Source organism: Aplysia californica, unplaced genomic scaffold (genome assembly GCF_000002075.1).
Source record: "Aplysia californica isolate F4 #8 unplaced genomic scaffold, AplCal3.0 scaffold00208, whole genome shotgun sequence".
NCBI classification, from domain to species: domain Eukaryota; kingdom Metazoa; phylum Mollusca; class Gastropoda; order Aplysiida; family Aplysiidae; genus Aplysia; species Aplysia californica.
This window is the reverse complement of record NW_004797478.1, coordinates 335255-350126: the sequence shown is the minus strand read 5'-3', so window position 1 is coordinate 350126 and position 14872 is coordinate 335255. Positions and strand designations below refer to the sequence as shown.

Below are 14872 nucleotides of genomic sequence, written 5' to 3'. Positions count from 1 at the left end.
GGGGGCAGATGTTAAATACTTTTTAAAAAGTCAGACCAACGGCTCATTTCAAATGGATGTTTTTTTTTAAGATAAGGACGACACTTTTATTTTTTACTTTGAACTTATTTTCTAAACAGTGGACAGATTTTCTGAGATTTTAAATTCTGCAGCTTGAAGACAGGCAGTGTTTGGGGTCACCGGACAAGGAGGTTTCAAGCAACACCTTTTTTGCCCAGTGCAATATCAGACAAAATATACCTCATTTTCGTGTTTTGTTTTGGGGGAGAAATGTGGATGTTTGCCATGCAGTTCTATGTCTTTTACAAGCACAACGCACAATCTGTTTTCTCTATGCGAAGTAATCAGAATAACAAGTGTTTGTGTACTTTTGTAAAAAATAAAAAAATTTGATGCAGTAAACTAGGCTGGGACCTGAAAATTTACTTTTATGAATTCTGCAAATAGTGGGTAGGCGCTCTAAATTTTGAGAATTAGGACATAATTATACTATTTTCAAATACCTCCCTTCTCCTCTCTCCCGCCTTTATAATTTACTGTTGAATCTTTTGACAAATTGCTGTACTTAAGACAATCCTATTCTATAGCTATAAGACGCCTTTTCCTACCCCACAGCCAATCAGGGGGAAAGGGATGGGAGGTGGAGTTATGTATATAGCACCTCTTTGAATATCAATTTTGGTGAACACAGATTGAACTCGTGTTTCCGAGTCCCCTTCTTTTTTCTACACACAGCCTCCCGTCTTCAGGAAATCTTTTTCAAAGCATAGTATCCCTTTAATTAAGCACTGACCTGTAGCAAGATTTGTATTTTTAAAATAAAATTTGCACGCCATTTCATTTGGTTTATTTCTAAGGGCAAACTGTAGGTCGTACTATGAGATCGCGTGTACAGCTCTGACCAGCAATCGTCCTATTTCTTGATTGAGTTTAGTTGTGCTAAGAAAGAAAACGCGCAATCGTAAAATGCTGTACAGCCAATGAGGTACTAGAGCTCGTGTCAGAGGCGTCATCAACGTAAACGAACAAGGGCTGCGTATGCTCACTCTTGGACGCTGAGCGTTGAGGGCAAGAACATGCGCAGTTCAACCGACAGGTGCGTACTTTTCGAGATTCCCGTGGAGATGCCTAGGGGTCTTGGGAGGAAATTTACATTGAAATGTGGGGGCACAACCATCATATATACTTGAGCTGGTGGAGACAGGGAGGGGGCTCAGATTGATCGTGTAAATGGGGTCACTGCCACGAGCTCTAGTAATATAACCTCTTTGTATATGACTCAAACACCATCACGCTGGCCTCATTCACTTACACAACTTACAGCTGTAGCACGATGTCCCCCAACCACACTTTCATTAATTGTTTGCAGTTTCTGGAAACAACTGAAATACTGAAAGAGGCTTTCCAGGTTAATGAGCATGATTTGATGTTACAATGATTAGTTTTCAGTATTTTATTTCATTTTATCCTTTTCTATGATCTCTTGGATCGTCACTGTATAGTAAACAATTGCTTGCGTTTGTTTGTGCCGCTGAATTTTAACTTTGATGCAAGTACGGTACCTATCTTAATTTGATCTGTCGTATTTGTCACATTGTTACTGGACTCTCTTGATGTTATTTGCTATATTATGTTCTTAGCTTTTAGAATTAGACAAACGTAGCCTGCTACTGTTTCATTGTCATATTTCTGAGAATGTAGTATGACTTCCTACAGTATGTACGCTTAGTTTGCTTTATACATAGTTTCTCCCTCATTTCCTGCTGCCGCATCACTTATAGTTTTGTACTCCTTCATTTCTTTGATGTAATAATATGTACTGCAATGCACAGCGTGTGGACCTGTTTAAATTATATGAGCACTTTATATTCGTCCTCATACGATATATTCACTGCATTATTTATTTCTAGACTTCAAAAACAGACTTACAATGTACCTCTTTTCTGTAGACACAGAAGCCATAGCTTTTTAAAAAGAATCAAAAGACATTTTGATAACGCTGTTAAAAGTGAATTCAAGCAAGTCATCTAAACAAAATTGAAGTTCGGAAAAAAATCAAAACATAAAGTCAAATTAATTTTGTTTAATTGTGAACTGATATGAAAAATACTAACTTGTGTCCCACGTGCTCATGCGACTTAACGCAGTAACACTTTTACCAAACTGAAACTAACAGTTAACTAAGTTTACATATTTTACTGTGATAAATACATGTAAAGTACACCGAGTTTTCCATATTCAGAGGATATTATGATCTCCCATTACCTTTATGGCCTGTTTTGATGGTGGGTCATAATTGGTGTATGCCCAAAGCAATACAATTTGTGTGTGTGTGTGTGTGTGTGTGTGTGTGTGTGTGTGTGTGTGTGTGTGTGTGTGTGTGTATGTGTGTGTGTGCGCACGCGTGTATTTTATATATAAAAGTTGAATAGAACAGTACATATCATTATACACAGCCTTTCATGCTCTTAATATGTTTTCTACGTTGAACTCAGAACTCGCAGAGGCTACACATCTCGTATCAGCCTTTACGTATTTCGTGGTAAGTGCATGGACTTCATGGACTGTTTTATCTTGCAGGTCGACGCGGAAAGTCTGACCCCACTGAACCTGTCAAGATGAAATGAGCTTATATTTTGTGAACGATAGGGTGATGAGAATGTTTTACGGGGAGCCCACTATGGATGGGATCGGCCGATTGCCCGACTCGATCGCCTCAAAAACAAACGGGTTTGTTTTCACTTTCAGGTGATCGAGTCTGGCGATCAGCCCGATCCAGCAGTAGTGGGCACCCCGTATTATGAGTTATTTCTGTGGAAAAGGGAGAATGGTAGGGTAGGGGTGGGATGTATATATAGATTCTGTATTGTACGGTTTTGTGTATATTATGTGTGTGTTATGTGTATGTGTGAGCGCACATGTAGCTTTAGATAAATGTAGACCTTCGTCTCTCTCTCTCTCTCTCTCTCTCTCTCTCTCTCTCTCTCTCTCTCTCTCTCTCTCTCTCTCTCTCTCTCTCTCTCCCCCCCCCCCCATCTTTCTCTCTGTGTATGTGTACGTGTGTGTATGTATGTATGTATGTATGTGTGGTTGTGTGTGTGTGTGTGTGTGTGTGTGTGTGTGTGTGTGTGTGTGTGTGTGTGTGTGTGTGTGTGTGTGTGTGTGTGTGTGTGTGTGTGTGTGTGTGTGTTATGTATGTGTGCACATGTAGATCTATCCCTATAAACATGTACTTCAATATCTATAAATCATAATTTATAATGTCTACACCATGATCAGTATCTGAAATTTTAGTTGAAAAGCAACACGGTCATGCATGAATCATTTGTATTATTTGTATAGTATGTCTTCTCGCTTTCGTCTTATGCTGTGTGTATAAGTCACGAGTGTCTTCGTGTGTGTAGTGTATGTACACTAACTGCGAGAGAGAGAGAGAGAGAGAGAGAGAGAGAGAGAGAGAGAGAGAGAGAGAGAGAGAGAGAGAGAGAGAGGGGGGGGAGAGGAGAGGCTACACATATATAGGTTATGGAAATATTTTTTTTTATTAAGACAGCTAATATAATACATGTATTATCATTTTAAATAAAATAATTCACCTGTTTGATTTATGAAAGCATCCTGTGATTTTGCCAAGATGTACTTGGATTTCATATTAAACATACTCGTTCGCCAAACTTTTGAACAAAACACACGACATATGATTTACCGTATTTCATGAGCTTTATGTTTGTGCACTCAATGTTGTTCTGTGTTGGTGGTGACGTTCGTTTGGTTGTCATCTGAACGTGATCAATCGATTTCGATTTACTTGTACTTAAACTTCACAATATCAGTGTTCCATCCTTCAATAGAGACAACATCGGTTCAAGTAGCTCAGGGTCATCAGCAACAGCCAACGGACAAATCTGGCTCGCGGGGTCGGTTCGTCTGACCCACCACCATGCGGAAAAAATAAATTAGAAGACGTATTTGGTGTGCTCATGATTTGGTCACAGAAATAATTTAATCATTTCATTGAACTCTACATTTCAAATGAAATGTGCTTTAGTGGACTTCATACATTCTAGCTAATATAATATATACTAGCCAGCAAAAGAAATGCGAATCAGTGACAACAAGAGCTGTGCCCATTCGACTTCACTATTCAACATTCATGGTTTTTGCGCTATTCACAGCTATTCAAAGCTTGGCAGAGCCATTTGAATGACGGGTGATAAAAAAAATACCCCAAAACCCCCAACAAACCATACAGATAGTGGATTTTCGTCTCATTTTTCTCAAACGTAGTAACATTGGAGCACGTTATATCTAAAATCATTGAGATAAATACAGATACACTCTCTGCTTGATGGTTACGAGACAGAGTGCTAAAAAGAAGCAAAAAGAGTTATAAAAGGTTCCTATTCAATATCCACTCGTCACACCGAGAGCTTTCCATTTGCGGCACTACAGTTTTAAAATAGTACATTTGTGGCACTAGTGATATTGTACATTATTTTCTTCATAGGACATTTGTGGCACTAGTGATATTTTACATTATTTTCTTCATAGGACATTTGTGGCACCACTCGTTTTATTCAAAATGATGATAGGACATTTGCGGCACTGCAATATGATTTATAGATTCAATATTCGCTATCGAATATGTCCTACTTTGAAACATTTCCCCTCTGCGTTACAGGCTTGGGACTGACTCATTTGAAAATGAGGCCGCATTAGAAATGTTTTAATGAAGGTTGTATAACTTGGTAAAAATCTTATATTTAGACATATTTACGTGGCGTTTAGAGACGTTGCAGGCAGTCCAGTGTAGCAAATGCATTGGAGATCAACTTTCCGATTATGGTTCCATCATCAAACTGTTTCTTTGTTTGTTCTATCCATGCTGTCTTCTTTCTTTCTGATGCTGTCTCGCGTCTCGTCGTGTCACGCACCGTGTTCATCTTGAACTCGCTCTGGAAAATGACGTCCTGCAGGCCATCGACAAGTTCGAACACTGTGGGATGTGCAGAGTAGAAGATACTGTTCAGCACGGGCTTGAGCCCCCCCTCAATTCTATCCCAAAGTAAATGAAAGTTTCTTAACGAACAAAATAAGCAGTTGAAACTGTTATGATCGCACGCAATGAACACAAAGTGATCAGCTTGGCGGCTTGCTCGTTTATCCAATCACTGTTGTCACCGCTTAAACTATAGTAATCTAACAGCCAATCCTGCAAAGGATGAGCCCATTCGCACGCCGCTTCCGTAATGAAAATTTTCTTGTAAAAAGGTAGAAGACTGGAAAAAAATAACACTGTACTGAGGGCTCACGCGCTCTCCTAGCCTTGGCAATGGGGTGAACGTTTACGACACACTTTCCCCCAGTGACACACACACACTCACACACACACACACAGAGAGAGAGAGAGAGAGAGAGAGAGAGAGAGAGAGAGAGAGAGAGAGAGAGTTTGTTGTGAGTTTACATGGAGCTGTGCACTGAGAAATCACATAGTCTCGCCTGGGTGATCTGCATGAGTATAGTACCCTATTGTTTATATGTAGTGCCGCAAATGGGATACATGTATTAGTTTTCTATGCAGGCCTTAGACGCCAACGGCCAACGACCTTACCACGGTCCTCTTCACGCCGTTAATTAAATGTTCCAGTGGGCCTACTACTATGTCTCTGAAGAATTCTACCGTATCCGTCATTTAAGTAAGAGCCCACTCTGTGCCCCCCAAAAGAGCGTGTTCTTTTCAGGCACAATTGTTTACTTTGAAAAAAGGGAGCAGAAATAAACAAATAACAATATGACGTATAGCCTATTGAAATTCAGAATAGCAAATTCAATAATTAACAATGATATAAACTTTATTGACTATTCTTAAATCAGCATGTCAAACGAAGAAAAAAAAAATATCACAGTTTGGAGACTGAGAATCAGAATACTGAGTTCAAAGTCAAGTGGCATTAATTTAATCTTAAAAGTAAAAGTTTGCAAACAAAAGACAATTAACTTTCTTCTAAAAGGTAACCAATAAAAAAATTACTATTTTTTCTTCAAAAATCAACAGACACCTAAAACCTAGCATCTGCGTTTGTTGCCATTTTTGTGTCCAAAAGTTGCCACAAAATATGGCAAAAGTTGCCATGAAAGTTGCCAATAATTTTCAAGCGTTCAACTCTCTGTGAGGACGTATATATCAATAGAGGTAACTTAATCTAAACCCTCAGAATTTTTGTGTGCTCTGGTTTAACTATCCTGAATATCATTTGTAGCCACACAGAGTGTTAAAACGTGGAGAATATAGGTTTCACAACAGAAAGATATCAAAATTAGAATAGCACATAAACAACCACAAAAATTAACAAAAAAGGGCGTGCGTCCACCTAACTGAAGATTGGCCCTTTCAACCCTAAATGTGTGTAATTCAAGAAAAAGCTCAGGGTATTTAATCTTGTAAATGATGTAATCATGCACAAGGGGCCTGCCAGCGTCAGTACATGTATTCGGTTTTGGTGGAGACATGCTCCAACATAACAACACACTTATTAATTTTTTTAAAAGAAAGGTGGGAACAACTTCAAATTAAATGACATTACGCTATATATAAACGCAAAAAGAAGACACACCAGAACTATAAAAAAAAAAATTAAAACACTAGCTAAATCAAAACACAACAAAGAGAGAAAAACAAAAGAGAAACAGCAATATAAATAGTGTGTAATTAACTGTAATGTATATTCTTCATATGAAAATAACAAATCAACGTAGAGTCAACAAGTGAGGAAGAGACGAAGGGAAGCGGAGGTGAAAATAAAGAGGTTCGGCTTCTTTTTTCTTTCTTTTTTTTTCTACCACGTTTTGTTCTTTTAAGATTTTTTATTCCCCGGCGGTTGGGTTTTTTGGGGGTTTTTTTTGTGGGTTTTTTTTTTTTTTTTTTGGAAAATGCAAAAATGCGGCCACGATTCGTGGGTCGCGGCCGCGACAAACGCAGATGTTAGTAAAACGCTGATAACATTAACAAAAATGTTCTGTTTGATGAATAATATTGGTAATTTATCCTGGAAACTGTTAGAACGGTGTCAGCCTATTGAAATTCAAAATGACAAATTCAAACATCAACAATGATGTAAACTTATTGACTATTCTTAAATCAACATAAGAAATAAAAACAAAATAATTAAAAATCACAGTTTGGAGACTGAGAATACTGAGATCAAGTGGCATTAATTTAATTTTAAAAGTAAAAAAGGTAACCAATCAGTGTCGGTGAAGCCACAGCACGTACAGAAAATGTTTGACATGCTAGACGTCATACGTTTTTCACGTAAACGTGAGGAAGTGTGTCGTCCGCAGTGGGCCATGGTAATAAAATATAAATAAAAAGTTGAACTCTTCCATACGCACTTTGTGAGTACGTAAGCGTACGAAAGAGGAGTGTGTGGACCTTGGCTCTTAATAAGTGAGAAAAGGGTGAAAAGTTCTCAGCTGAGCTTGGCTATAACAACCGTGGTAAAAAAAAAATCAGTTCGGTCTTTTAGCCTGTAGTAACAACGACGATACCAAATGAAGTAAGAAAGAGCAATTGGCCGTTTGGAGGATGGAGGAAGGCCAATTAGTGGTCGCCAATCTTTGGCGTTCACGTCTCGACTATTCACAGATTGAAAACCCTTTGTCAGCTCGGACTGACAAAGATCAGGTTGACCCAGATTGACCGATGCTCGTGCAGACAGACAAATTGTTCGGAAACATCGTGCAAATCGACACCAGACAGCCACAAGAACGTCCGATTTGATAAGGGGTACCCACAAAAGAGCCAGAAGTCGACACACAGTAAACCGACGATTGCGACATGTAGGCCTTAGACGCCAACGACCTCACCTTGGTCCTCTTCACGCCGTTTATTAAATGTTCCTGTGGGCCTACTACTATGTCTCTGAAGAACATTTTGCTTGACTTTATAAGCTTTTTTTTATGAACATGAAAGCATAAAATATAGTTTCACACAAATGTATGAACACAATACTTTGAAAAGAAGAACCGGGAGCTGACTTATGGTCATTGTTTTTTTAAGGAATTAAAACAAGTTTTAAAATTTTAAGAACGCCCATAAAATTAAGAAATTACTGCCTATTTCGCTTACTCTTTATTAATTATGACCAGATAAGAAAAACAAAGAGAATGAGGTAGGATTTGTCTAAATATGATCATTAGCAGTAAAGATATTGCCCATTTTGTTGGGTTATCCTTGCGGGTGATTTTTAAAATCATCCTGTACCTCTATAAGTACCCAAAAAAATATTTATGTCACTCTCAAAGAGGTGTTTTGTAGTTGTGTGCGTTGTATGTAGAACTCCCAACAAATTGATGAACATTTTGGACCTAACAACTCAGATAGACACTCACGCACACATACATAGCATCTACGCACTTACACACACTCACACACACACAATTACATGACAATGTACTCTCCCCCCCCTCTCTCATTCACCACAACCACACGCACACTGACACACACACACACACACTCTCTCTCTCTCTCTCACACACACACACACACACACACACACACACACACACACACACAGACACACACACCGCGCACACAACTCCTACCCTTTGTCCACTCTTCATTCAGAATCACTCCTCTGTTTTGATATAACTCCCTCAATAAATAAAAGATCCGTAGAATCTCGATCTTACAAACCCATGATTAGTTCTAGAAATCTACTTAAAAAACAAACAAACAAAATGCTGTATGTATGATCTATGTGGATATTAGGACTAACCTATCAGCATAACCATGCCATTCGAATCTATCACCTCAAATCCTCAAAATACATGTACAAAGACATTAAAATGTAGTGTTGCCAGGTGGCAGTGTTACCCTAGATTCGGTCAAATACATGTATGCCGGGACCATTAACCACAAAAAAAATAAATAAAATAAAACAAACTTTTTTATCCAAAAAAAGTTATAAAAAATAATTATTTTAACGGGAGGAGCTACCCTTGAGGACCATTTTCTATGTTTGTTGCCCGAGATCGAATCTAAGTACACATATAAGTTAGACATAGTAAAATCTCTTGATACACAATTTTATTTTGGCATAGCCACAGCGGTTGCTATGGAAACAGCCGCCATCTTGAAAATAACAATGAATTTCAAATCCCTAAGGCTTTCTTATTTACAGAACAAATTTGACCAAATTTGGTGAAAGTATACCTGAACCAGACCCAATCAGAGTAACAGCAAGTTTTTTTCAATAAGTGCAAAAGAAAAAAAAAAGAGAATTTTCCAAAGTATAAATTTTTTTTCTTCTAAATGTAGGTTGCATAATCACTTGCCAATGGAAAAGCATTATTTTTTTCCGCAAATATCTCTCTGTTACATTGATGGCAGTGTTTCTTTAAAGTTTCATGTCAAAAGGATGAAAACTAAGGAAGGAGTAGGGAAAAAACTGCGAAAAAATTGCATTTTGCGAAAACCCACAATAATTGTGAAAATTCACTATATTAATCCATCCTCATGTTTTTAAAGGCAATTTACCTGAAGAATAAAGTCTTTCTCAATTGTATCCATGCTATTTTTAGACAAAAAACTGGTTGATCTAAAAAAAATCAGCCAACATAAAATGTGCACAGCCTGACCCAAAATCTGCAAAATCAAGGGTCGTTCCTCCCCTTAAGAGGACGATTTAAGCTGCGACAATAGTACATCAGTGTCGTACATGGCCGCCTGTCGAACGATAAATAAGAACTGCTCGGTCTTGGCCAATCCTTATCTTGGCCTACTAGAGACGGTAGAAACTGCACCCAATTCGACCCATAAAATCAGACCCGTGTTTCTGACGTTTGTGCAAACCGCACATTTCACGGCAACACGGGTGAAGGGGCAGAACTCGTTCCAAACGTTTTGCTGGAGTTACTTCCGGCTATTCAACATGGAACACGAAAAACTAATAGCAGCAGTGAGAGCTCGAGAATTCATTTACAAAGAGAGTGACAAGAGCCACTCAAACAGAGATGGGCATGGGAGAACATTGCATGAGAAGTTGGAAACAATGGTAAGTAATCAAATGACATGTGCAAATACATTGTCTGATATCTCTCTCTCTCTCTCTCTCTCTCTCTCTCTCTCTCTCTCTCTCTCTCTCTCTCTCTCTCTCTCTCTCTCCAGGTGAGGCATCAGTGATTATGTGTCATCCCAATCGCCCCTTTTAGTTATTTTCTCTCATCAGCTTTCTTTGACTGAACGGTCAATGTCCACAGTTCAGTTATTAGGCATTCGTATGCAAGTCATTCTGCCATGGCAGACTTCCTCCCGGAGACGTGAAGTATGCCATCAAGGCATTTCGCACTGCTGCTGCTTCACTGTGTGCTCGACGTCTGTGAGATTGAAGCCTCTCCCATGGCTGTTGGGTGTCACTGATGTTTTGACGTATGCAATTCATTCGTCTTGGTTCCTTGTCTTGGATGAAGTTGTGTAAAACACAAACTGCTTTTACAATGTCAGTAGCAAAACTTGGCGCCACTTCCATAGTTTTTCTCATGATGTGCCACATGCTTGAAACGACACTAAAACTGCATTCCACTTGTCTTCGTGCCCTCGAGAGTCTGTAGAGTTGAAGACTCGTTTCTCATTGTTTAAGTATCGTCTTGGGAATGGTCTCATCAAGTTAGGCATAATTCCGAGTGCCTAATCCCCAACAAACATGTATGGTAGCTTAATGTCCGTAGTTTTGGGTATTGTGACTGGTTCCGAAAGATGAAGTTTGTTTGCAACAGTTTGAAAAATGAAGACGCTTGAAAGATGCCCCCATCACTTGAACTTCCAAAACCACCTATGGTAAGAAACTTTCAAAATGCATCTCTACAATTCCCATCAAAACAATGGAATTGAGACCCTTATGATTTTAATATTGCGAACCAGAATGATGAGGAACATTCAAGTACACATATTTTCCGTCAATAGCTCCGATACACAAGGGAAAGTTCCATTTTAGACAAAATTGTTCAACTGTCTTTATCCATGTGTTTTCATCTGGAACAGGCATGTACAGTGGTTGCAGTTTGATGAAAAGGACCCTGACAGCTCTCTTGATAATCGTCCAGACCGTTGAATAGCCAAGATGAAAAAGGAATGCCAAAGATCTGAATGATTCTCCAGTTGTAATGAATCTGAAAAAAAAAACACCAAAAGAAAGTGCAAGCCATTGAACAAATTAGCAAATTAATTTAATGTTTACGCCAGTATGTGTGTACACCAGTATGTGTGTAAGTGCGCACATGTGTGTGTGTGTGTGTGTGTGTGTGTGTGTGTGTGTGTGTGTGTGTGTGTGTGTGTGTGTGTGTGTGTGTGTGTGTGTGTGTGTGTATGACACACACACAGACATAGACACTGATACACAGACAGGCAGACAAACTAAAAAAAACACAGAAGCTATACATGTATTAAAATTTGTGATAACAGTTTATTAACAGATTCTGCTTTTTCTCATTATTCCAGTGAGCTCAGCGGCGTGCAGGAGCAGATGGGCATCTTTGCGTGACCATTTCCGAAGAAAGCTTAATAATATAAATAAGGAACTGACGACAACACAATATAGTCAAGCTGCAAACCAAAAAATGAAAATGCTATCTTTATGATTTCCTGACCTTTTTTATACCATCGTGCTCATATGGTGCTACAAGCGGCAATTTAAGTCAAATCATGGATGCGGACGAAAACAGGTCTGCACCATCAGATGATGAAATCACTTGCAGTAACAGTCGGTTATCTGTGCAATGAGACCACTCATTCTGCTCCAAAACCAGCACCCAGGAACCAAGCTTGCTGTTCTCGTAAAAAAGTAGTTTGTCTGCCGTCGACAGGGAGGTGCTGCAGGCACTATCAACGCCAGAAAAATAAGTAGACGATAACGACATGTTCTTTAAAAGCTTGCTTCCGGCTATGAAAACTTTGGATACAGCAGAGACCCTGGAACTTCGATCTGAGATCCAGCGCCTTGTTTTGTCCCATGTAAAAGCCAAAGTGAACAGAGTGTCTTCCATTGCATCCTCTCAAGAGAGGGTTGTTACTTCCCCACAAGCAAGTAGCCTACATCTGCCGGAGATGCTGCAGCAATGTTCCGTTTGACACAGGACTCGCAGAACACTTACTATACGCAGGATCAGTACTTCAGCCCCCAGCCATATCCACGAATGACAACTATGAACGACGTTATTGTTTAGAAAAACAGTTGTAGTGCAGTTGTCAGTAGTTAATAAAGAAACACATTTTTCCTCCCTTATTGGGAATTACCGATTACAATACTTTCCCACTTCAACGTTTGCTGTGTTTGATATATATATAAAAACAAGATTTCCATGTTTGTGTTCTGTATAGAAGGTAAATAAAAATAAAAATATAATTTTCTGTTTTAACCCATTGTGTTCAACTAAAAAACAATTTTCATGTTTGTGCACTGTAATAAAAAAAAAAAAATCATTTTCTGCTTTGAAACCATTAACCTGGTCGGGTGACAGTCATTGTTTGGTTAGCTGCAAGTATTGCCTGAAACACACGACGAGGCGTTTTTCTGCTAAAATTGCTGGGCAGAAATTCGTCGAATTTATAATAGGGCCTGTATGAAGCTTATCACCACAGAATGCAAGAAGCTCACGGAATGTGTCAGACGTCATCCTGGGATATTCTATGAATTTGACTTCATCACTCCACAGCTGGGGCATAAGATGATGATACGCCCCATGGGTGTGTCGAAGTTTCTTGATGGGAAGAACGGAACAGCAACGTGTTCTGTGCAAAGCGCTTTTTCTTTTCCCCCACCACCACCACCACAGTACATAGATCTACCAGTTTCTGCTTCTTGATAAGCGCCATGTTGTGTGTTGCAGCAGACTTCCGCACGGGTTCACTATACCCGCTTTCAAGACCCGTGCAGCCGCTCGCCGTAAACGACACGAGTGCACTATACTCGCAGCCCTTGGTAGAAGTATAACTGGAATAATGTCGAACCGCGTCTGCCCACCATGGTTTTTTCCCCCTTTATCTACCTTGCCTTGCCCTAACACATGACGATGTTAGGCTACACCCCGAGGTCCACCTATCCACTTTCAAAGAAAATACGGTACACATTTACAGTGGACTCCACTTATAACGAGTCCGGAAAAAACGAGGAGTCTGTTATAAAGACACTATTCTAAAACCCCGTTTTTTCTCTTCTTTACCTTTGTAAATAAAATACTGCTATAGCGCAATCAAACAAACACGCGAGTCGGTTATAGCGGAATATAGCTGCTGCTGTGTACAGCGCATAGGCCAATTATACATCATGTAAAACCTCGCCAGTTGAGAAACTTGTTGGTGATCTAGCGAAACAAAGAATGGGAGAGCCCATGTGTGTCAGCAATGAAGGCCGGAGCGACTGAGTAGGGAGGGTGTGGCATGCGCAGACAAGCAGAACGCATCGCTTGATAGGCCAGTAAGCCTAGTTTAGATTATCAACTTCAAGGCCTACCATGCCTCTCACTTCTCCTATGCGGGGGTGGAGAGGTCACAGCAATGTAATGGATGGAGCGAATGAGTGACGTGCGCAAGCTGACGGAATGCACCACAGGGTGTGATGGGGTGGGGGACAACACTGCGGGTGAGTTAGCCCAGAGCCCTTTCTTTCTGATCTGCAACGCCGAGCTGTCAACATCGCTAGATCTAGCGCTAGAGAAAGAAACATGATTCGATTTTTGATCAAGTAAGACCTAGAGGTCATGATGAAACAAAATTATCATCAGGGGAGATAGCAAAAGGAAATAAACAGAACACCAAACTCATAGATTAGGCCTATTTTACAGTTTCCCTTGAATTTATTACTGGATCCCTTATATTATAGCGAAAATCCTGCTATTACGGACATTTTGCTCCGGTCCCCTCCCTCTCGTTATAACAGGATTCCACTGTATTAATAAATTCAGTAGGTTAATTCAGACGTGTCCGAACGGCGCAGGTTTTTAACTGCAGATTTTATAGAGATAAAGAAAAGGACCTTTAATTGACTCTAGATTCATTGCATGTCCTGCTATGAAGGAAGATGGATGAGAAGATTTTTTTGTATACGTGTCCTAAATAAAGTCAGGTATGGGGCTAGCTTATTATATAGGCCATATGTGTGTGTGTGTGTGGGGGGGGGGGGGGGGGTTAGCTTATTGGCCATTTATGTGGCCTAAATAAGATAAGGAAGGGAGTTTGTTTTAGTAGAGGTTTTACGGCGCTCGCAACTGAATAAGGTCATATGAGCGCCAAAGGAGGGTTTAGCTTAATAGGCCATATGTGGCCTAAATAAGGTCACCTTTATATTTATTAGCAAAGCTAGCGCAATCAATTAATTATCTTCATCAGAAGAATCCATGATGACGAAAGGAAGTGTGACTGAGAACGCCGTCCCGACTTGTCGCGTGGCGCGTCTCTGGGTGAGGGGGGTCAAGACATGTCGCACGTCGTCGTGTACCAACATCGTGAGCCGTGTGCCGTACGGTATGCCTTCCTATGCCTATGGAAGGTCGGCCTATTCTATGATGCTTCACCATTTACAGCGCATGGTCTACGTTTAATCAGTACAAGTCTTGATAGAATTCAACTTCAGCCAAAGACTTGTACTATTTATATGGCGGGTCTATATGACGTCAGCATACAAAATACAGTATAAATAATCCACTTATATTATATCGACAGCCGATATATCGACATTTTGACATGTTTTCCAATTATGCAATTTTTCCTTTAATATTTAAACAATTATTTATTTCATGACTTTTTCCCTCCTACCTTTGCTTTATCGACATGCTTCATGGGTACCTTGCGAAGCACACGAACATAAATGGGGGGGGG

The 14872-nt window shown here is 39.7% G+C and overlaps 1 protein-coding gene and 1 long non-coding RNA gene across 2 annotated transcripts in view; both read left to right on the top strand.

Moving 5' to 3' along the window:
* LOC101854502 (potassium voltage-gated channel subfamily A member 7) overlaps positions 1 to 2970 on the top strand; it is a 22466-nt gene extending 19496 nt beyond the window's left edge. Inside the window, exon 5 of the mRNA XM_005099270.3 lies at positions 2581 to 2970. Coding sequence (XP_005099327.1) covers positions 2581 to 2599 — 19 coding nt within the window. The 3' untranslated portion in view covers positions 2600 to 2970. The remainder of the gene's footprint in view (positions 1 to 2580) is intronic.
* A 6884-nt stretch (positions 2971 to 9854) lies between these two features.
* LOC118477762 lies at positions 9855 to 12401 on the top strand. Its single transcript, XR_004858594.1, has 2 exons — positions 9855 to 10055; positions 11498 to 12401. It is a non-coding gene; the product is annotated as an uncharacterized LOC118477762 (long non-coding RNA).
* The last annotated feature ends 2471 nt before the right edge of the window (positions 12402 to 14872 follow it).